Below are 18,466 nucleotides of genomic sequence, written 5' to 3'. Positions count from 1 at the left end.
TCTCCCAGTCTACAAGTAACGTCTTCTCACGCGGTCGGAGGCGTCCACTGGGTGACTCCCGTCTTTGCGTTGTGGTAGTAAGGTCTGCCCGAGGTGTCGTAGAACACCTTCCAGTCAGACGCCGGCGCGGGAGCCTCCTTCTTGGCCTTGGCGGCCTTTTCCTCGTCGTCGCCTTCGTCGGCGTCATCGTCGTCCCTGGCGCGCTTCTTATTTGCGCCGTCCTCATCGCCGTCGCCGTCGTCGTCCCCGGAGTCCTTCTTCCCATCCTTCGCCGCCTTGCCCTCGTCGTCGTGATCCGCCTCCTTGTCGGAGTCCTCGTCCACGTCGAGCCCCTCCGCCTTCCGCTTCGCCTTCTCCTCCTCCGCGAGCCTCTTCGCGGCGAACGCCTTGGCCTGTGCCGCGATATCCTTGTAGTCCGGCTCCTTTTTGACTGCGTCTAGATCGGATGTCCACGCGGGGCCGAACTTGGCCGCCCAATTCACCGTCCCATTGGTGCACTGCGCCGCCTGGTGCCCCTCCTTGCCGCAGATGTTGCAGGCGTGGATGGAGCTGCCGGCGGGACGGCGGAGTTTGTGGTGCTTCTCCATGGTCGCTACGGTCGCCCGGGTGCAGGTGGATAGTGATCACGCCACCAGGGTTAGCTACCAGGGTTACCGACGGTGTATTTTGTCGAAGGCACGCCGGGGGAAACCAACCTCAGAAAATGAAAAGCGTTAAGCAACCCACCACACGCCGGCGCTCGCAGCACATCTCGGGCATGGGATGATGGGTGCGCGCGTGTCAACAAACTATCGCATCGTCGTGCATCGCGTCGTCGCGTGGGCGCGAGCGATCGGAACCAACAGCTTCGCCGCACTCAGCCCCTCGGCATCGGTCGTTAACTCACCAGACACCGCGAGCACCTCGGGGCGTTGGATGGAGGAGGAGTTCCTGTGCCCTTGCTACTACACGGATAACTTCTTCGTGAGGTCCCTGGGTCGCCACGTGACGTACGATGGTACCTCGTCGGGCTTCGACGCCGCACATCCGGACCTCGTCGGGGACATGACGGACGACCGGAGGCGCGAAGTACACAAGGAGCTCGAGAAAGAGTTGGAGCGGCGCCGGGGCCACTTCGCCGCCGCGAGGCAGAGGCGGGCGTTCATAGCCGCGAACTACAGACCGTTGCACCCGAATGTTTACACGTTGCGGGATGAGTTCGTGGACCCGCGCTGGATCGAGCTCGCCGAGCTGGCGAGGACCCACAGGAGCAAGGACGCGTTGCTAGAAGCCGCCGCGGGTGTTGTTCGACAGAGGCCAAGGGGAGTGTTCGCCTTCCCCGCGCTGACCCCGAGGTTTTGCGAGCTGATGCGCGAAGAGTTGGATCACTTCGAGCGGAGCGATATGCCGAGGGCCCACCCGAACACCATGAACAAGAACGGTCTGTTGCTGTACGAGCTCGGCATGTACGACGAGCTGCTGACGCCGCTGCTGGAGCGATACGTATCGCCAGTCGCCGCCGCGCTGTTTGACGGGGGCGAACGAGAGATGGCGAACGGATCCGACTCGCTCGACCACCACAGATCGTTCACGGTGCGGTACGAGCCGGAGGGTGCGGGGAAGGACGTGGATCTGGCGTATCACTTCGACGACGCCGAGATGACGCTCAACGTGAACCTCGGCGGGCATTTCGAGGGTGGCGAGCTCCTTTTCGGGGGGTTGAAATCCGACGGCGACGAGAAGCACTCGGCCAGATACCCGCACTTTCATAGGGAGGGCATCGCGATCCTTCATCGAGGATCGCACTGTCACGAGGCATTGCCGGTTGATAGTGGTAAACGCACCAATCTCATCATGTGGTGCCGAAGTTCACAGGTTCGGATTCGATATTGTGCCATGTGTGGTCGTGACAAGATAACTACGTCGAAAATTGAATAGAGACACTAATCTTAGCCTAGCCATCGTAAGCCATCGTAATTTAATGACTTCATGGGGTGCGGAGAACGCATCGCCCCCCGATCTCACCGTCGACCCTTCGGGCTTTGATCATGCTCAAGCGCGCCGGCTGGCATGAAAAGCGCTGCGGGAATAGCAGCCACCAGTGCCAGCGCGTGGATGGGTATGGAGAGAGCCGCGGGCATCGAGTACATCGATGACGCGGTCACCGCTCCGAACCTGGCCACCGCGTTCGCCCAACCGTGACCGGTCGCTCGGAACAGAGTCGGGTAAGCCACCGCGTTGAGGATCCACGACATGGAGCCAATAGGAGCGGCGGGGATCCGCCCGACCAGCATCAGGAACACCAATCCCCATCTGTGACTGTTGAGCGCAGGAACCAGCGGCACGAACAGCATCGGGACGGATATCGCCGCGCACGCCGCCGCAACGCGCCTCGGGTTCGTCTTCATCCTCAGCGCCAGCAGCGCGGAGAAGTTCCCCACCAGGTCCCCAGAGTTGACGATGAGGATAGCCGCGTAATCAAAAACCACCCTGTTTGTCAGCTCGGTCACGCCGTCGTCGGCGTACTGCTTAACCCTGAACACCACCGGCGCGTTCAGCATGAGACCGTAGAAGTTGAACGTCTGCACGAACGCCAGGCTCCACAGGCACACCGTGCGGAAGAGGTTCACCAGGTTCCCGGCTAGGTTATACCACGCCGACGCCTCCCCGGCTCCCCCGCCCGCCGACGCGACGCCCTTCTCCGCGACGTCCATCGTCGCGCCCCCGCCCGCCTCCCTCTCCCCCACGATATGGAGTCCCTCCGGCAGCGGGTACCCCGTGTTCTCCACGCAGATCCGATCCAGTGCCCGCTTCGCCTCCGATCCGCGCCCGACATCCGCCAGCCACGTGGGGGACTCGTCCAGGTAGAACGCCATCACGAGGGCGACGGTGGGCGGCACCGCGGCGACGAACGCGAGGAGCCTCCAACCCCACGGCTCCAGGATCACGGCGCCGACGACGGTGACGGCGACGACGCCCGCCGAGAAGGACAAGTTCGCGAGCTGCGTCCTGGTGGTTCGGACGTGATCCGGGCACGCCTCCGCGAGCATGTCCACCGGGACGAACGCGGCACCCACGCCGAGGCCAACCGCGAACCTGCAGATCATGAGCGCGGTGGTGCTGTCCGCCAGAGCGCTCGCGTATCCCCCCACCGCCACGAGCGCCGATGCGATGATCGAACACGGTTTCCTCCCAAACGAATCAGCGAGCGCCCCCATGACGAAGCATCCGAACATCTGCCCCGCGAAGATGGACATCGCCACCTTATCCGTCTCCCAGTTCGTGAGGTTGAACTCGTTCTTGACGTGGGGCAGAATGAGGGACAGCAGCGCCACCTCAGCCGCCTCGCTCGCGATGGTGATGCAGGTGACCAGCAGGAGGAACTGCTGGTAGCCCCCCGACCGCCACCCGACCTTCTCGATGACATCCTCGGGGCTGACCTTCACCTGACCGCCGAACTGCACCCGGGGGTTCCGTTCCCTGTGTCCGGCAACCTTGAAGGGCATCGCCGTTCGATTTTACGTACTTCCCCGGCGGCCGGTCTCGCGCTCCGCCTCTGACGGGAAGGGGGGGCCGCGGCGCGTAAACCCGAGAAAACTGCAGGCCGCGGCCAGGCAGCGCTTTCGGGAAGATTTACGATGGAAAACCCACCACCCATGTGCTGGTGGAACACAGCGAGGCGCGCTTGTGGAGGATCGCGAAAAGGTGTGAGCGTCTCGTCAGGTGGATATGCCCACGCCAAAGGCATCGACTGCCAAGGACGTGGCGATCCACGCCGAGGTCACGTCCGTGCACGTCTGCGCTTTGGTCGCGGTGCAGCTCGCCTACGGCGGGTACCATGTGGTGAGCAAGGTTGCGCTCCAGGAGGGGGTGAACAGGTACGTGTTCTGCGCGTACAGGGACATCATCGCCGTCGCGGCTCTCTTTCTGTTCCAGTTCGTGAGCAGATGCATCTGCGGGATCAAGGGAGAGGGTGGCGACAAGCCGGGAGCGCGATCTGGATCGGGGCGATCTGGCGGACCGTCGTCATCGGGGGGAGGGGAGCCAGTCGTGGTGGGATCGACGCCGTGGCGCGCGTTGTTCGTGCTCTCCATCACCGGGATCTTCATCAACCAGCTCCTGTTCCTCAAGGGCCTCAGTCTTACCTCCCCGGTGGTGGCCGGCGCGCTGCAGCCCTGCATCCCAGTCTTCACCTTCCTCCTCGCGGTGACGCTGGGCACGGAGAGCGTGTCGCCCAGACGGAAAGACGGCGCACTCAAGCTCCTCGGCGTGCTCCTCTGCGTCATCGGCGCGATGATCACGTCCACGTGGCAGGGGGACGTCGTCTTCGAAGGGTTCGAGAACAACGCGGACGACGGCGGCGGGGTTGGGGGGCGGCGGCGCATCCTCGAGCTCGGGGGTCACGCGGTTGCGCAGGCGGTGGCCGCGACGACACCCAAGGGCGGTCACAGACGCGGGCAACCGCACCGGGCGCCGCACCACGTCACTGGCGTGGTGTTTCTCCTGACTGCGTGCGCGTCCATGGCGGTGTTTCTCACCGTGCAGCAGAGGGTGCTGACCAGGTTCCCAAAGCCAAACACGGTGACCCGGTGGACCTACGCCATGGGCGGGGCGCTGCTGCTGGCCGTGGCGGCGGTGATGGAGCCACCGTGGCGCCCCCAGCACGTGGAGCACTGGATTCTCAACAGGGACGAGACCATGGGGGTGCTGTACGGGGGCGTGGTGGCCTCCGCGATGAATTATTCGGTGATGGCGTGGGCCAATAACGCCGTCGGGGCCAGCGTGGTGGCCATCTTCCTGCCCCTGCAACCCGTGGCCGGCGCGCTGCTTTCGTACTCATTCCTCGGCACTGACATCTACGCGGGTACCCTTGTGGGCGGATTATGCGTCGCCGCCGGTCTCGTGTCGGTCACTATGGGGAGAAGGGTCGACGCAAAGCAGTGGGAGGCTTCAAAATCAACGCTGCCTACCACGGCGGCCAAGCCGGACAAGAGTTTGAAGACCTTGGCCCGACGGGGCAGTAGTGGCAGTATCATAGAGATGATGGGTTTCGGAGGAAGCGGGGACGATCTGTCAAAGCGCATTAGCTGACGGACCGATCTAGCGAAATTCCTTGGACAAACACTTTCAATTTCAAGCAGAGTCGACATAGTCCAACCCGAATGCGATAAACACGCACCCCTGCATGCACAGGAACACGCCGTATTGCCACATGTCATTCACCACCGAACCGTAAGCGGCGCAGGTCAGGAAGAAGATACCCATGACAAGCTCCTTGCCGTACATGTTTCGTTTCTTCACCCGCTTTGCCACTGCGGTTTTCACAATCTGTCCAACCTTGCTGTGCGCAACCTTGTCCACAAACTTACCCAGCTTGGCGGTCACCACCCACTCGTGCGCGTTGGACCACTGCAACAGCCCCGCACACATCGCGGTGGTCTTCACAATCGTCATCGCGTTCTCGTACAGGACGTAGGGCACGAAGTAAACCCACCCGCCGGGCGTGAACCACACCGTGCTCAGAGTGATCAGAAGGGGCATGTACACGAGGGCCCAGAACGGGATGGCCACCTCCGGTGCTGTGGCGCAGATGGGTATGAGGCAGCCGTACAGGAAGAATGACACGAGGTGCGTGGCAAACATCCTGGTACCGAAGAAGAATACGTTGAGGTACAGCTTCTTTGCGAGGGGAATATCCTTGGCGTTCCATACGTCCACGATAGCTTGACGCCACAGCTGCATCGGACCGCACGACCACCTATGCTGCTGCTTGCGGTAGGCGCCGTACTGCGCGGGTATCTCGTTGAGACATGTGACATCGTCCAAGAATACGAACCGCCACCCGCGCAGATACGCCCGAAGGGAGAGGTCCATGTCCTCGACCGTGGTTCGGCAGTTCCAACCGCCCGAGTCCACGATGCACTTGCGCCGCCACACCCCCGCGGTGCCATTGAAGTTGAAGAAGAGACTCGCCGCGTGCCTCGCGTACTGCTCGCACCGGATGTGGTAGTTTAGGGATATCTCCTGCACGCGTGTCAACAGGCTCTCGGTTCCATTGGAATACACCCATCGCGCCTGTACGAAACCAACCTTCGGATTGTGAGTGAGATAAGGGACGGTTCTCCTGAGAAAATCTGGCGCCGGATCAAAGTCCGCGTCGAACACGGCGCAGTGGTCGAACTGCTCAATGTCACACATCGCGTCGTTCATGGCCCCCGCCTTGTACCCTCCGCGGTTGGTCCTGGTTCGGTGCTGCACGTTCACGCCCCGCTCCCGGTGCTCGAAAACCTTGTCCTCGATCCGCCGCCTCGTCTCGGCGCAGGTGCTATCGTCCAGCACCTGCACCATCATTCTGGACTTTGGCCAGTCCAGCTGACACGCGGCGTCGATGACCGCCTGGCACACCTCCTTCTCGTTAAACATGGGGAGCTGCACGACGACGTTGGGAAAGTCCTTGACGTTCTCGGCCGAGATGGACCCGGGCTCGGGGAGCGGCTCGAACCTCCACTTGGACTTCGGGTCCACGCGGCTCACCCAGCGCCAGTACAGCGCCACGTAGAAGTGAAATATCCTGTCCGCCGCGACGAGCGCAGACATGAACGCGCAGATCATGACGAAGAACCTGAGGAAGGGTATGACCACGAGCATGCGAAACTCCAGGGCGAGGAGCGCGAAAGAGTTTACGTGCTCCGTCACCCTCCTCCAGCTCTCCTCGTCCTTGAGCGCGGCGCGCGCGCGGTCAAGGTGACCGGAGCGGGCCGCGTAAACGAGCGCGATCGCGCCGGCGACGATCCACGCGACGCCCACGACGAGGCGACCCCACCGTCGACGATTCGACGGCGCGCTCGGACCGAACGAGGACACAGACGAGGACGGGGGGAGCTGGGCTCGGGGAGTCCGAGGTTGCCGGCGGGGTGACGACGACTCCGCGGGATCCTCCGCGAGGAGGCGCCTGTGCTCGTCCTCGTGATGGTGCGGGCGCAGCCATGGCCACGTGCGATCCGTCATCGTTGACGGCGCGCCCCGGGATACCGCCGGTACGCAAGAGCCCCGGGTACAAACGAAAGACGGTCCGACAGTTCCGAGGATAGGAGCCTCGTTTGTTCAAAACAAAACAAAACTACTCGCACAAGTACACGAGACAACTCGCCGCGGGTTCAACAAGAGTCAGTTTTCAATTGCTGTATTATCATTTACATGAAGCACTCTTCGCGATTGTGTTTTCACCGCGGTGTAAAAACGTGATGTAAGCTACGTGCGTGATCTTCGTGGTCTGTGGCATGCCATTGCTGCCTTGCAGAACTATCCCAGCCCAGCGATTCCCTGTCCCCAAGTGACACAGAGGTGTTGAGTTTGGCACAAACCACTTACTCCATGGGGAGGAGGTGGGGGGACAGGTATTTGGATACGGTGAAGCCCTGGAAGCGATCGATGCCGAGGAGGTCGGACAAGGGCTTGTCCGCGATGATCCAGCGCTTGTTCTCGGGGTCCATGAGGTTCTTCTCCTTGAAGTACGACCACATCTTGGAGGTGAGGGTCGCGCGGGAGATCGTCTTGTCGCCGCCGAGGAACTTGGTGAGCGCGGCGGAGCACTTGTAGGGCTTCTGGAGACCACCGGCGGACTTCTTGGCTGCCTTCTCCTTGCGCAGCTGCTCGAGGCCAGCCTCGGACATGGGCACGTAGGCGGCAATCTCCCTCTGGTAGCGCTCCTTGTCCTGCTCGGCCATCTTCTCGTAACCAGCGCGGGTGGTGGTGTCCATGTTCTTCCACTGTTCGCCCAGCATCTTGGCGATCTCCGCGAACTTGAGGTCGGGGTTGGCGGCGTTGATCTTAGGGCGGGCGATCTGCACGAAGCACATGTATGCACCCTTGGGGCCCTTAGGCTTGTTGGGGTCGGTGACATCCTTGCCCTTGCCGCGGCCGCGCTTCTTCTTGCCATCCTTGCCAATCTTGTCGGCCTTCTTCCCGCGCTTGGCACCGGCCTCGCCTTCAGCCTTGCGCTTAATTCTGTTGAGAGGAGACGGGGAGGAAACGTCAGCACGTGTCGCTCGAGGGAAAGGTCCCGCGTTGGAGAAATTTACCAACGCTCGCGGGTGAAATCGGAAATTTTGAGACGCGAGAGAGAAAGTTCTTCGGTTCCCGCGGGTCACGCGGGGCCGAAGGTGATTGGGGACGGGTTCGAATTTGCGCGTGGAGGGTACTCACCCAATCTTCTTGCCGGCGTTGGACTTCAGGAACTTCTCGACCTGAGGGTAGGGGAGGAAGGGGCGTGATGGGCGTTAGCGCAAGTTTGAAAATTTTGCCGTTCGCGACGAATAATGAATTGGAAACACGCGGGGCGGAGGGGTGTTTGAATTGGCGCTCGCTCCGCGCCGTTCGCGCGCGCGGAAATGGATGAGTTCGGGGATGGAAAGAAAAGGAACTCGTGGTCCGGCATCTTACCTCCTCGCGGATGAACTGCTTGCGGTCGGACATGGGAACGCCCAGGTCGGCCTCGAGCTGCTTCTGGATGTTCTTCACGGTGGTCTTCTCCAGGTCCGCAGTCTTGAGGATCTGGTGAAGGCGCTTGATGACCTGGCTGTCCTTGGTGCCGGCGCCCTTCTCGACGGGAGCCTTCTTGGGAGCCATTGTTCGATTCCTTCTAGAGGTTAGAGGAGGGAAGGCTTAGGATGTAGACGCGTAAAGCGCGCGCTGGACGATCTATGTGCGTGTCGCGGAGCGGATCGAGCTTTCCTGTCCTTTGCGTCATAGCTAGGTTTTCGCCCTATGCGGACGTGGTGAGGATCACGGGCAAAATTGGCTTCCTATGGGAAGCACTCTCCAACGTTCCCCCAATTGGATTCGCGACACAGCGCAATCAGTGTCAAAGATGACGTGGAAAATTGTCCGGAGCCCATTTCTCCAAATTTTGTGACTGCTCGCCGAGCATTCCTCGAGACCGAGCTCGGGTTCAAAAGAGATATTTGTCCAAGTCTCTCCTCAATCCCGTTGATTCGATCGCGCCGCTCTTCACACCTTATCGGCTGTGGGTTTGGATAAATCACGGAAAAGCCGCGGCCAGACTACCGCGCTGTCGAAAGTAACGGTCGAATAACTCAAAATCGAAGGGTTTAAAAATGGTCGCGAGAGTCGGTCGGTTTTTTACTCGTCGAGTCGAAAGGCGAGCAAGGATGACGACGCACGGGGCAAAAACACCACTCGGCTCTTACTTTCACTGAAAGAATTGTCTTCACCCACTTGTTTTCACCCCCCACGCCCCCCCGCACCCTTTAGAAGTTCTCGAAGAGCGCCAGCACCGCCGGATCCTCCACGATGCTTCCACGCTGCCACGGCACGTCACCCTGCTCCAGCACCTGCTGCAGCCTCGGGTCGTTGATCACGTTCCTGCGCCGGGGCGACAAGTCCGGCACCACCTCGCCGCGCTGCACCGCGCCCACGTCGACGCAGTGAAACCACTGCTGCGCGTAGAGCTCGGCCCAGTTCCCGCCCGCGCCCAAACGCTGCGACTCGACGTTCTGCAACAACCCCTTGACGATGCTCGCGGTGGTGCGATCGACGGAGTTGGCCATGGTCATCTTCTCCGGGTCGTGCGACATGAGCCGTCGGTACAGCTCCTGCCTCGAGCCGCTGTTGCTGCTAAACGGGGTGTCGCCCGTCGTCAGCTCGTAGATGAAGATGCCCATGGCCCACAGATCCGCCTCGAACGAGCACCCGCGATGAAGGAGCACCTCCGGTGACATGTACTGCGCCGTCCCGCACACCGTGTTGGTCCGCTTGCCGGGATGCAGCTTCTTGGCCATTCCAAAATCCGCGAGCTGCACGCTCCCGTGCGCGTGGAGCAGGATATTCTCGGGCTTCAAGTCGCGGTACACGTAACCCTTGTTGTGCATGTGCTCCAGCGCGGTGGCCACCTGGACGGCGTAAATGACCGCGTCGTTGCGAGACGGTAAGCCGTGGAAGTTCATCGCCTGGAACAGGTCACCGCACGGCGCGTACTCGAGCACCAGGAACAGCGCCCACGGGTCCTGAAACGACGCGAGGAGGCGGTTTATGAACGGGCCTGAGGAGATATCCTCGTGCAGCTTGCGCTCGTCGCTGGCGTGTCTCGCCTCGCCCACGTCCACGAGCTTGGACTTACGCATAACCTTGAACGCCACGATCCGCCCCGATTCCTTCTCCCTGCCCAGGTACACCGTGCCGCACAAACCCCGGCCGAGCTCGCGGAGGAGCGTGTAATCCGCCGTGGTTTTGTCTCGCGTCGGCGCCGGCAACACCGGAAACGCCTTCTCCCCGAACAGCATGCTCTCGACCCTCTGAATGGGCCTGTGCTCGTCGATGACCATGTCGTCCCTGCCCATGATGGGCGGCGTGGAGGCGCGCTGGTGGGGATCCGCCAGCCTCGAAAGCGTGGGAGCCTTGCCGAGAGCCTTGAGGTCCGCAACCGACGCGCTGTGCATGATCGCCTGCGGCATGCCCGGCTTGAACGGGTCGGCGCCTCCGTTCAGCTCCACCGCGTCGCGTCCGCCACCCATGCCACCGCTGGTGATGTTACCGTTCATGTTCATGTTCGCGACGCTGTACGATCGGTTGAGGGACGAGCCGTTGTTTGCGAGATGCCCGTTCGCCGCGTTGCGAGGGTGGCAGGGCGCGGGTGACTCGGGCACGTGGGGGTGCCCGGGCGATGCGCTCCTGCTGCTCCCCGGCGACATGTGCAGCCCCGTGGAGTTGTTCGGCGACGGCGTCGACGGCTGCGAGTACTGCGACTGGAACCGCGACATGTCAGCGATGGACTCCGCCCGCTTGAGCTGCGACGACCCGGTTCCGTGGTCGGCGTTTCGCGAGATGACGCCGACGCTCCCGCCTCCTTGGCCCATCACCGTCTGACGCGCCTTGTTCTTCGCCGCGATCGTCGCCGCGATCGTCGGTCGTTGCTGCGACTCCAGCGTGGCGTTAATCACCCCTCGCTGCGCGGGCGTCGCCGGCGCCTCCATCCCGAGCTCGGCGGCTCTCGTCGCTCGCGACACCACCCCGTCCCAAACCGCATCCTCGCCCCCCCCGACGCCGTTAACGCAGTGGGCAAACAGGCCACCGTGTTGGTCCGCGCACACGGTGGCCTCGAACACGGCGTCCACTAAACCGTCGGATCGCACGGCGGTGTGCGCCACGACCGTCTCCACGTCCACCTTGTCGGCGACGAGCGAGAGCGACACGTCCCGGATCAGGCCCGGCCTGTCCGGCGCGCGAATGCTGAGCTTCCTCCTGATTGCCGTCGCGCCGTTGGGCTTGGCCTCGACCATCCCCGCGCCGCTCCCGTGCGTCCTCTTCCAGATGGAAGGCTGGACCACCGCGTCCCTAACTGCGAGGGATACCGGCGTGAGCAGCGAGTGCTCGAGCTTGAACGCGGTCGCGTTGTCCACGACCCAGAAGCGGTGCATCTGCAGGTGGCCGACCGGCTGAAGATCGCATCGCACCACCCTCAGGCCCTGCGCGTCCAGGCACGCGCACAGGTCGGCGTAGAGGCCCGTTTGGTGCGAGTAGACCACTGTGGGATTGGGGATGGGACGGGAGAATGGGGCGATGCGGTCAGCGACGTGGTCGGTCGGTGCGGTCAGCGGAAGAAAAACATAAACAAGATGCGCCGCTCGCTCGAGTGTTGCGGCGGGGGTTCGGCCTGGCAGCTGCGCGCACCTTTGACGAGCGTCCCGTCCTTATCCAGCTTGTTAGACACCTCCACGCCGCGCTTGGGAGTCTCCACCGGCTGCGCGTGACCGTTCTGCATGGTGATCTTTCGCCGATACGTCGAAGCTCCCCGTAGTCACCCCCGCCAAGAAGCACCGCCACGATTCCGTCCCACGGTTGGCCCGACGACACACCGGCGACGCGCCCAGACGACGCGGAAGCCTCGCTCGCGACGCGACCGAACCCGACCTAGCGGAGGAACGTGCCGTCACGCACCTCCCAGCGCCTCTATTCGCGCCGCGTGTCCTCTCCGTCGACTCGCGCGGCGCGTCTCCTCTCTGCGCGGGACCCGGGCACTGCCGAGAACGCAGCTCGCGTGGCTACCAGAACCGCAGGTCTTCGCCCGTTCTTCGCGACGTGCTGATTTGGAGGGTTGAGAACCACTGTGTGATCGGACGGTTCGCCACCCAGCCGATCTGTGGCAGCCGAGGCTCGAGGCGAATGAACCGAGATTGACGAGTTACTTTTGGGAGGAGAGTTCACGCACTTTTCCGGCGCAGCCAGCTTTTTCGGCCGTCACGGGACCCTAAGAGATCGACTGTTCCTTGAGTTAATAGACCGTCAATTCCCCCATATAAATCCATGCCGGCCGTCAGTTGGAGCTGCTGAGCAGCTGAGTGAGGTTGGGGCGGAAGATGCGTGAAAGACTCCGAGAGCGAAGACGGAGGACACAAGCGTCTGCGCTCATCGGAGATGGCGTCGCGCGTTATCACGGTCGCGTCGACCCGCGCGTCCGCGCCCGCGACGACCGTCTGCCGCCGCGTCGTTCGCGGCGGCGCCGCGACGGGAGGAGGAGCGACGAAGTCCTCGGCGACGATCCGCGGCCGTCGCTCGGTCCGCGCGGCCGCCGAGGAGCCGGGCGCCGCCGCAGCCGCCGTGCGGTACGACGACATCATCGCGGTCCTGCGCGAGGCACCGATCGACGGGCTCGACGCCGCGGTGGACGCGGTCAAGCTGGAGCTCACCACCGGCTTCTACGAGCACGCGGTGCGCAGGATCGACGCGTGCAGGTCGGCGGGTGATGAGGCCGAAGCCGACGCGCTTGACGAGCTGTGCGGCCGCGTGATGATGGCGTCGGATCGAACGTTCGGTGCCATCTTGCCGAGTCTCGGCGACGGATCCGGGGAGGAGATCGACGGAGAAGCCTCGGAGGCGCTCGTGACGGCCGGCGACCTCACGCCCGCGCAGCAAGAGCAGCTGCAACGGCGGTGGGACGGCATCGCCGCCAGGCTGGCCGCGGAGGGGGAGGCGAACGCGATCGCACAGGTGGAGAAGAACGCGACGAGCAGGAGGGATAGCGTGGTGGCCATCCTGGGCCGGGTGCCCATGGGCCCCAAGGAGCTCAGGAGCCTCAACATGGTCACCGCCGAGCGCAGAATCATCGACGTGCTGCTCACGTTCCCGCGGGGGCCGGAGCGGTCGGACGCGCTCACCGACGCGCTCACGCCACCGCCGGAGACGGAGACGGAGACGGACGACGGCGATGAGGTGAACGACGGCAGGGGGGATAACCTGGAGCTGACGGACGACGACATGCTCGTCGGCGACGAGGAGGAGGTGTTCACGACGCCCGCCAGGCTTCTCGCCGCGGTGGAGCTGGCCATCAAAGAAGCCAACGCGGGGGGTGACGACGTCGCGACTGTGGAGGAGCTCCGATCTCTTCGTGCCGAGGTGGCTCAGCGATGCGACTTTCTCAACTGAAAAGTAGGATTTAGTCAAGCCTTTTGGTGGTGTACACGACTGAAACTTCTCGTTTGTGGAAAGAATTGAAACTACTGTTCAGAAACCTCCGCGGGCGCCGCGCCGGGCTCCTCGGCATCGACTCGGGTGAGCTCAGCCGACTCCTCTTCCACAACGTCGTCTCGTTCGAGATCGAGGTCCCTCCCTCGGACCCGTCGCCGCGCGCCCTTGTGCGAGTGAACGTGCGAAAAAGTCCGTCGGCGTCCTCCCCGAGGCCCGGAGACTTTTCCGCCCTTTTGAGACCTGCTCTTCGCATCCAACGCCGCCGCGAGCGCACCCACCGCCGCCACGCACGTCCCGAACGCGATCTTCCTCGCCAGACCTCCTCCCAGGTTTGTGCCGTTTCCGTCTGCAGATCCGCCGGGAGTCACGACCGTCTGGCCCGTCGCGCCGTCCACGCCGCCGGGACCCGATGACGTCCTCGAAATCGCACCCCCCGCCGGCGCCGACCCGACGCGTTCCTTCTGAAACTTCCTGAACCCGACGTCCATGTTCTTGACGACGCCCCACATGCCGCACTTAACCGCGAACCGCGCCACGTCCTGGTTCACGTGCTGCTCCTCGAAGTGGCTCAGGATGCACTCCGCGCTCGTCAGCCTCCCATCCGGGCCGGGCACCGCGCGCATGCGCCACGACGAAAAGTAAGGCTCCACCCTCTTCAGGTTGGGCGACACCGGCGTCTGCGAGTGCACGCACCCCTTGGTGATGGCCCAGTACGTCTCCCCGTCTTTCCACGTCCGCCTCGTGAAGACGTAATCGCGGTTGGAGATGACCGGCAGCGCGCGTTCCCAGAACACGCACTCGGCGCCCGTCCTGTCGTCCCTCTCCAGAACCCTGTGGCGGAACAGCAGCCTGTCCCACGAGGCCCTCACGTCGTCGTCGTTGAAAAAGTCGCACATCTCCTCCACCGTGGCGTTCTCGAACACGGTGCGGGAGAGGTACTCCGTGCCGCCGTAAGGGAGCACGTGCCTCCACGCGCGGTAGGAGAACCCGACGCCGCTCTTGTTCATCATCTCCGACCACTCGCCGTTGGCCTCAACCGGGGGTAGCCTCGCGGGCATGCCCTCCATGCGCTCCTTGAACTCCCTGTAGTCCTTCTGCTGCACCTCCCCCTCGACGCGGCTGTCGGAAGATGAGTGGATCGAGAGAGAAGTCAGCGAAGGCAGCGGGGGACGATTCGGCTGAACTCCGCAACAAAAAGGGAAAAAAAAAAATGAGGGTTCAAGATCTTGAAATGGGTTGGACGCACCTGGAGAAGGCGGTGGGTACGTTGCTCACTGGCTCGTACTTGGCCGCGATGCAAGTGCTCGGCGCGGATCCGACACCCGGTGTGGTTCTGGGCCTCGACGCCCGCCGTCTACGCGCGGGTATGATTTCCAGGCCCACGGCGAGAAGCATTCCCTTGACCGGTGGGAGCCCAACGAACCACAGCACGAGCTGCCTGACGGTCACCGCCGTCGAGAACGCGAGCCACGCGCGGTTGCCCACCCTGCTGCCCTGGTGCGCCGCGGCGGGTCCGAAGAAGAAGAAAGCGAACAGCGTGAGCAGCGGGAACCAGATGTGCACGCTGTCCAGCACCAGCACCACCTCGGGGGGCAGCCACGCGAGCGCGTCCAGGACGTAGCCGTGCACGCCGGTCGTCTCCATTACTCTCTCTATGCTCCCGCGGAGCGTCGTGATTGAGCTCAACGACGAGGCACCGGTCACGGCCTCCTTGACCATGAGTCTGGCAGCCTCAAAGGGTGCGGTGGCAGCCATCACGAGTGTCGCGCGCGTCGACGAGGCGAGGGCGCGGTCGCGAGCGGTCGCGGGGAGGGTTCGGAGCTTCCGGCGCTCTCAGCCCTCCAATGGCTTGCTGCCGGCGTGTCGGCTTCGGAAGCCTTTGCCGGCGGTATCGCGGGAGCTTCGCCGCGGGGAGGGTTCCGACGCGGGAGACGGACGCGAGGGATTGGGGTGCGGTTAAGTGATGCGCGAACCACGAGGTACCACGATTGGCGCAGGCGTCACGCGCGAGATCCTCTGCTCCGCCGGCCGGCGACAAGATAAAAAAAACCGTGGAAAGCTGCCGAGGAAAAGTCGCGGTTGCCGAACCAAGGTCGTGATTCGACTGCGCTCGGTTTGATGCATCTGATTGGCTCGGAACCCGAGCCGCGATCGATGGCTGGCTTTATGGCGGGACTTGTTGATTCGGGGGTTTGCTTGACTGCTTGATGACCCAAAAGGAAATGTTTTGAGGAACTCTCTTTTTATTTCGTCTCTAGGTCCTGTCTCGGGGATCGTGTCGGAATGCGTGTAACAACGACGACCACTGGCGGTGTCAGGGGGAGTATCGCGACTCTTTCGGCGCCCCTCTGGGTCGTCGTAGATGGCGTGCGTGGTGAAATTACTTCTTGTCGAGGAGGGCCTTGACGGCGAGGCCAGCAACGCCCGCCTGCATGCCGAGGTTGAGCCAGCGAAGCTCGGGCTTGACGTGGTCCTCCTGTAAACAAAAAACCATGTCATTCTAATTGCCCATACAAAGATTAAATAAACTCACCATGAACTTATGCTGGACGAAGAGGGCCGCGTTGCCAATGGCGTTAGCCGCGATCGCGCCGTTGAGAATCTTCCTGTCGTCAGCGTTGGTGACGGTCTTGTCGGCGAGGTACACGGCGGCGCAGGCGGCTCCACCGGCGAGGCCGAAGAACCTCCAGCCGGCATCGGCCTCGGAATTATCCTGGATCTGCGTTCCGTTGAGGTAGATGTCGGTGACCTGCTTCCTGGGAAGACCGACGCACATGGCGGCGTTTCCGGCGGTGCTGAGGAGGAAACCCTGAGCGGGGGTGATCATATTGGAAGAAGAGGGTGTGTTACGTTGGTTTTGCGGTTGCGCAAGGGGGAATGGCGCCGGCAAGGCGCCCCGATCGACATTCGCCCCGATCGACATTCGTGACTTGAAAGCCTAAAAAATATCAGAAAATGAGTCAGCAAAAATATGACGTTATGCGAATGACGTAGAAACCGCTTTCGTATGAAGATCAGTCTCCAAATTCGGCATTTCCGCATCGGCGATGTTTTCCACGCAAGTCCACGCATTCCATTGCAAGTGTATATTCCACTGCCGATCGCTATGCCGCGTTTTGGGAAAAGAAAAGCGTTACGCGGACCGTGCTGACTCGTCAAACACGTGCACGCGCCGGGCAGACCGACGAGAGCGACATCCCGACCGGGGAGGGATGCTCGCGCTCTCCGGAAGAAGAGCCCTGAGGGTCAGGACACTCGTGAACCACGCGCGCGCGATCGCCGACTGGAGCGTCGGCTCGCCGCGCGCGCTGAACGAATGCGAGCCGCGGGACAGGACGCCCCCCGCCAAAGGCAACCACCGGTCTCCGCTCCCGCCCGCGTCCCCGAAGCGACGAGGGCACGTTTCCGCCGCGTACGCCTTTCCCGACGACGTGACGAGCATAAGTGGCGCGACGAGGGTCGAGTCGGATCTCCTCGGATCCATGATCATACCCGCCGACGCGCTGTACGGCATCGCCACCGCACGCGCCATGGATAACTACGACATCTCCGGCGTCAAGGTGCGGGACTATCCCGAGTTCATACGCGCGTTCGCGCACGTCAAACGCGCGTGCGCCACCGCAAACGGACGTCTGGGCCTGCTCCCTGGAGACGTGGTGGATGCCATCGTCGCTGCGTGCGATGAACTGATCCAATCGGACAGGCATCACGCGCACTTCGCCGTGGACATGGTTCAAGGCGGCGCCGGCACGAGCACCAACATGTGCGCAAACGAGATCATAGCCAACCTCGCGGCCATACACCTGGGAGAGCCCGTCGGGGATTACTCCAGGGTCCATCCAAACGACCACGTGAACATGTGCCAAAGCACTAACGACGCGTATCCGAGCGCGGCGAAGCTCGCGGTGGTGTTCAAGCACGTCGCCGTGACGCACGCACTGGAAGACCTCATCGCGTCACTGAGGAAAAAAGCCATCGAGTTTGAGCACGTCGTCAAAATGGGACGCACCCAGCTCCAGGACGCGGTGCCGATGACCCTCGGACAGGAGTTCCGGTCATTCGCATCGTCCCTCGCCGCCGATCTCACGTTCATGCAGCGCAACGTAGACCAGCTCTACGAGCTAAACCTGGGAGGCACCGCCATAGGGACCAAGATTTGCGCCGACGCCTCGTTTGCGGAGGCATCCGTCGCGGCGCTCAGCGAGCAGACGCGGTTGCCGCTCAGGTCACCCGAGGACTTTATCGAGGCGTCATCGTCCACGTCGTCGTTCCTGCTCTTCTCGAACATCCTGCGCCGCGTCGCTGTCAAGGTTAGCAAGATCTGCAATGACCTCAGGCTGCTCTCCTCCGGCCCCAGGTGCGGCTTCAACGAGATCAACCTGCCCGCCGCCGCTCCGGGTTCTTCCATCATGCCGGGGAAGATAAACCCGGTGATCCCGGAGGTGATGAATCAGGTGTGTTTTCAGGTTATCGGCACCGACCACACCATCGCGTCCGCGTCCGAGGCGGCGCAGCTCCAGCTCAACGTCTTCGAGCCGATCATCATATACAACCTGTTGAACAACATGAACCTGATGGAACGCGGGCTGAACACACTTCGCACCAAGTGCATCGACGGCATCACGGCGAACCCCGAGCGATGCAAGGAGCTGGTGGATAACTCCATCGGCATCGTCACCGCGCTGCTACCGCTGCTGGGGTACAAGAAGGCCACCGCCGTGGCCAAGGAGGCGCTCGAGACGGGCCGGCCCGTGGCGGAGATTGCGAGCAGGTTCGCGGACCCGCGCGAGGTGGCCGAGATGCTGAGGCCCGAGGCGATGACGCACCCGAGGAGGCTCGTGGACGTCAACACGGAAACCCTGGCACGGCATTCGAGGGCGTCGGCTTAGGAGGGGAGGGAGAGGGGGGACACCGGGACACCTATTATGTACATTGGCCTTATTACGCCGAGAGTGGACGACACCGCGCAGCGTTGTAAACTCCTTTCATCTTATCATCATACAAA

The 18,466-nt window shown here is 62.7% G+C and overlaps 11 protein-coding genes across 11 annotated transcripts; 4 read left to right on the top strand and 7 right to left on the bottom strand.

The window, feature by feature from the left end:
* Positions 1–26: 26 nt before the first annotated feature.
* MICPUN_62091 (predicted protein) lies at positions 27–587 on the bottom strand (the record flags this gene model as incomplete). The annotated part of the gene is made up of 1 exon (XM_002508521.1): positions 27–587. One exon carries the CDS (start codon positions 585–587, stop codon positions 27–29), a length of 561 nt encoding a protein of 186 aa, XP_002508567.1.
* Positions 588–976: 389 nt separating this feature from the next.
* Positions 977–1,941, top strand: MICPUN_113832 (hypothetical protein). Its single transcript, XM_002508799.1, has one exon. The coding sequence runs from the start codon at positions 1,045–1,047 to the stop codon at positions 1,915–1,917; it is 873 nt and encodes a 290-aa protein (XP_002508845.1). The 5' UTR covers positions 977–1,044; the 3' UTR covers positions 1,918–1,941.
* Positions 1,942–2,000: 59 nt separating this feature from the next.
* MICPUN_62089 (major facilitator superfamily) lies at positions 2,001–3,485 on the bottom strand (the record flags this gene model as incomplete). Its single annotated transcript, XM_002508520.1, has 1 exon — positions 2,001–3,485. One exon carries the CDS (start codon positions 3,483–3,485, stop codon positions 2,001–2,003), a length of 1,485 nt encoding a protein of 494 aa, XP_002508566.1.
* Positions 3,486–3,708: 223 nt separating this feature from the next.
* On the top strand, positions 3,709–5,070 carry MICPUN_86007 (Drug/Metabolite transporter superfamily; the record flags this gene model as incomplete). The annotated part of the gene is made up of 3 exons (XM_002508798.1): positions 3,709–3,952; positions 4,028–4,302; positions 4,372–5,070. The coding sequence occupies 3 exons, from the start codon at positions 3,709–3,711 to the stop codon at positions 5,068–5,070; spliced, it is 1,218 nt and encodes a 405-aa protein (XP_002508844.1).
* A 42-nt stretch (positions 5,071–5,112) lies between these two features.
* MICPUN_97997 (glycosyltransferase family 2 protein) lies at positions 5,113–6,576 on the bottom strand (the record flags this gene model as incomplete). The annotated part of the gene is made up of 1 exon (XM_002508519.1): positions 5,113–6,576. One exon carries the CDS (start codon positions 6,574–6,576, stop codon positions 5,113–5,115), a length of 1,464 nt encoding a protein of 487 aa, XP_002508565.1.
* A 571-nt stretch (positions 6,577–7,147) lies between these two features.
* On the bottom strand, positions 7,148–8,607 carry MICPUN_106177 (animal specific-mbd4, 5 and 6; the record flags this gene model as incomplete). The annotated part of the gene is made up of 3 exons (XM_002508518.1): positions 7,148–7,986; positions 8,185–8,225; positions 8,422–8,607. 3 exons carry the CDS (start codon positions 8,605–8,607, stop codon positions 7,347–7,349), a joined length of 867 nt encoding a protein of 288 aa, XP_002508564.1. The 3' UTR covers positions 7,148–7,346.
* Positions 8,608–9,248: 641 nt separating this feature from the next.
* MICPUN_85995 (predicted protein) lies at positions 9,249–10,280 on the bottom strand (the record flags this gene model as incomplete). The annotated part of the gene is made up of 1 exon (XM_002508517.1): positions 9,249–10,280. One exon carries the CDS (start codon positions 10,278–10,280, stop codon positions 9,249–9,251), a length of 1,032 nt encoding a protein of 343 aa, XP_002508563.1.
* A 2,131-nt stretch (positions 10,281–12,411) lies between these two features.
* Positions 12,412–13,419, top strand: MICPUN_62084 (predicted protein; the record flags this gene model as incomplete). The annotated part of the gene is made up of 1 exon (XM_002508797.1): positions 12,412–13,419. One exon carries the CDS (start codon positions 12,412–12,414, stop codon positions 13,417–13,419), a length of 1,008 nt encoding a protein of 335 aa, XP_002508843.1.
* A 71-nt stretch (positions 13,420–13,490) lies between these two features.
* MICPUN_102800 (predicted protein) lies at positions 13,491–15,216 on the bottom strand (the record flags this gene model as incomplete). The annotated part of the gene is made up of 2 exons (XM_002508516.1): positions 13,491–14,580; positions 14,708–15,216. The coding sequence occupies 2 exons, from the start codon at positions 15,214–15,216 to the stop codon at positions 13,491–13,493; spliced, it is 1,599 nt and encodes a 532-aa protein (XP_002508562.1).
* Positions 15,217–15,690: 474 nt separating this feature from the next.
* MICPUN_62082 (hypothetical protein) lies at positions 15,691–16,323 on the bottom strand. Its single transcript, XM_002508515.1, has 2 exons — positions 15,995–16,323; positions 15,691–15,934 (listed from the first exon to the last, which is right to left on the bottom strand). The coding sequence occupies exons 1-2, from the start codon at positions 16,286–16,288 to the stop codon at positions 15,842–15,844; spliced, it is 387 nt and encodes a 128-aa protein (XP_002508561.1). The 5' UTR covers positions 16,289–16,323; the 3' UTR covers positions 15,691–15,841.
* Positions 16,324–16,943: 620 nt separating this feature from the next.
* Positions 16,944–18,459, top strand: MICPUN_107122 (aspartate ammonia-lyase; the record flags this gene model as incomplete). Its single annotated transcript, XM_002508796.1, has 1 exon — positions 16,944–18,459. One exon carries the CDS (start codon positions 16,944–16,946, stop codon positions 18,348–18,350), a length of 1,407 nt encoding a protein of 468 aa, XP_002508842.1. The 3' UTR covers positions 18,351–18,459.
* Between the last annotated feature and the right edge of the window lie 7 nt (positions 18,460–18,466).

This window comes from Micromonas commoda, chromosome 10 (genome assembly GCF_000090985.2).
Source record: "Micromonas commoda chromosome 10, complete sequence".
NCBI lineage: Eukaryota > Viridiplantae > Chlorophyta > Mamiellophyceae > Mamiellales > Mamiellaceae > Micromonas > Micromonas commoda.
This window is presented reverse-complemented; position numbering and strand designations above follow the sequence as displayed.

Excerpts from the sequence above, each read along its gene's own strand:
- MICPUN_62082 (XM_002508515.1), bottom strand. The coding sequence starts at position 16,288 with ATGATCACCCCCGCTCAGGGTTTCCTCCTCAGCACCGCCGGAAACGCC. Across the intron at positions 15,935-15,994 it reads TCGTCCAGCATAAGTTCATG|GACCACGTCAAGCCCGAGCT; the intron begins GTGAGTTTATTT and ends TGTTTACAGGAG.
- MICPUN_113832 (XM_002508799.1), top strand. The coding sequence starts at position 1,045 with ATGACGGACGACCGGAGGCGCGAAGTACACAAGGAGCTCGAGAAAGAG.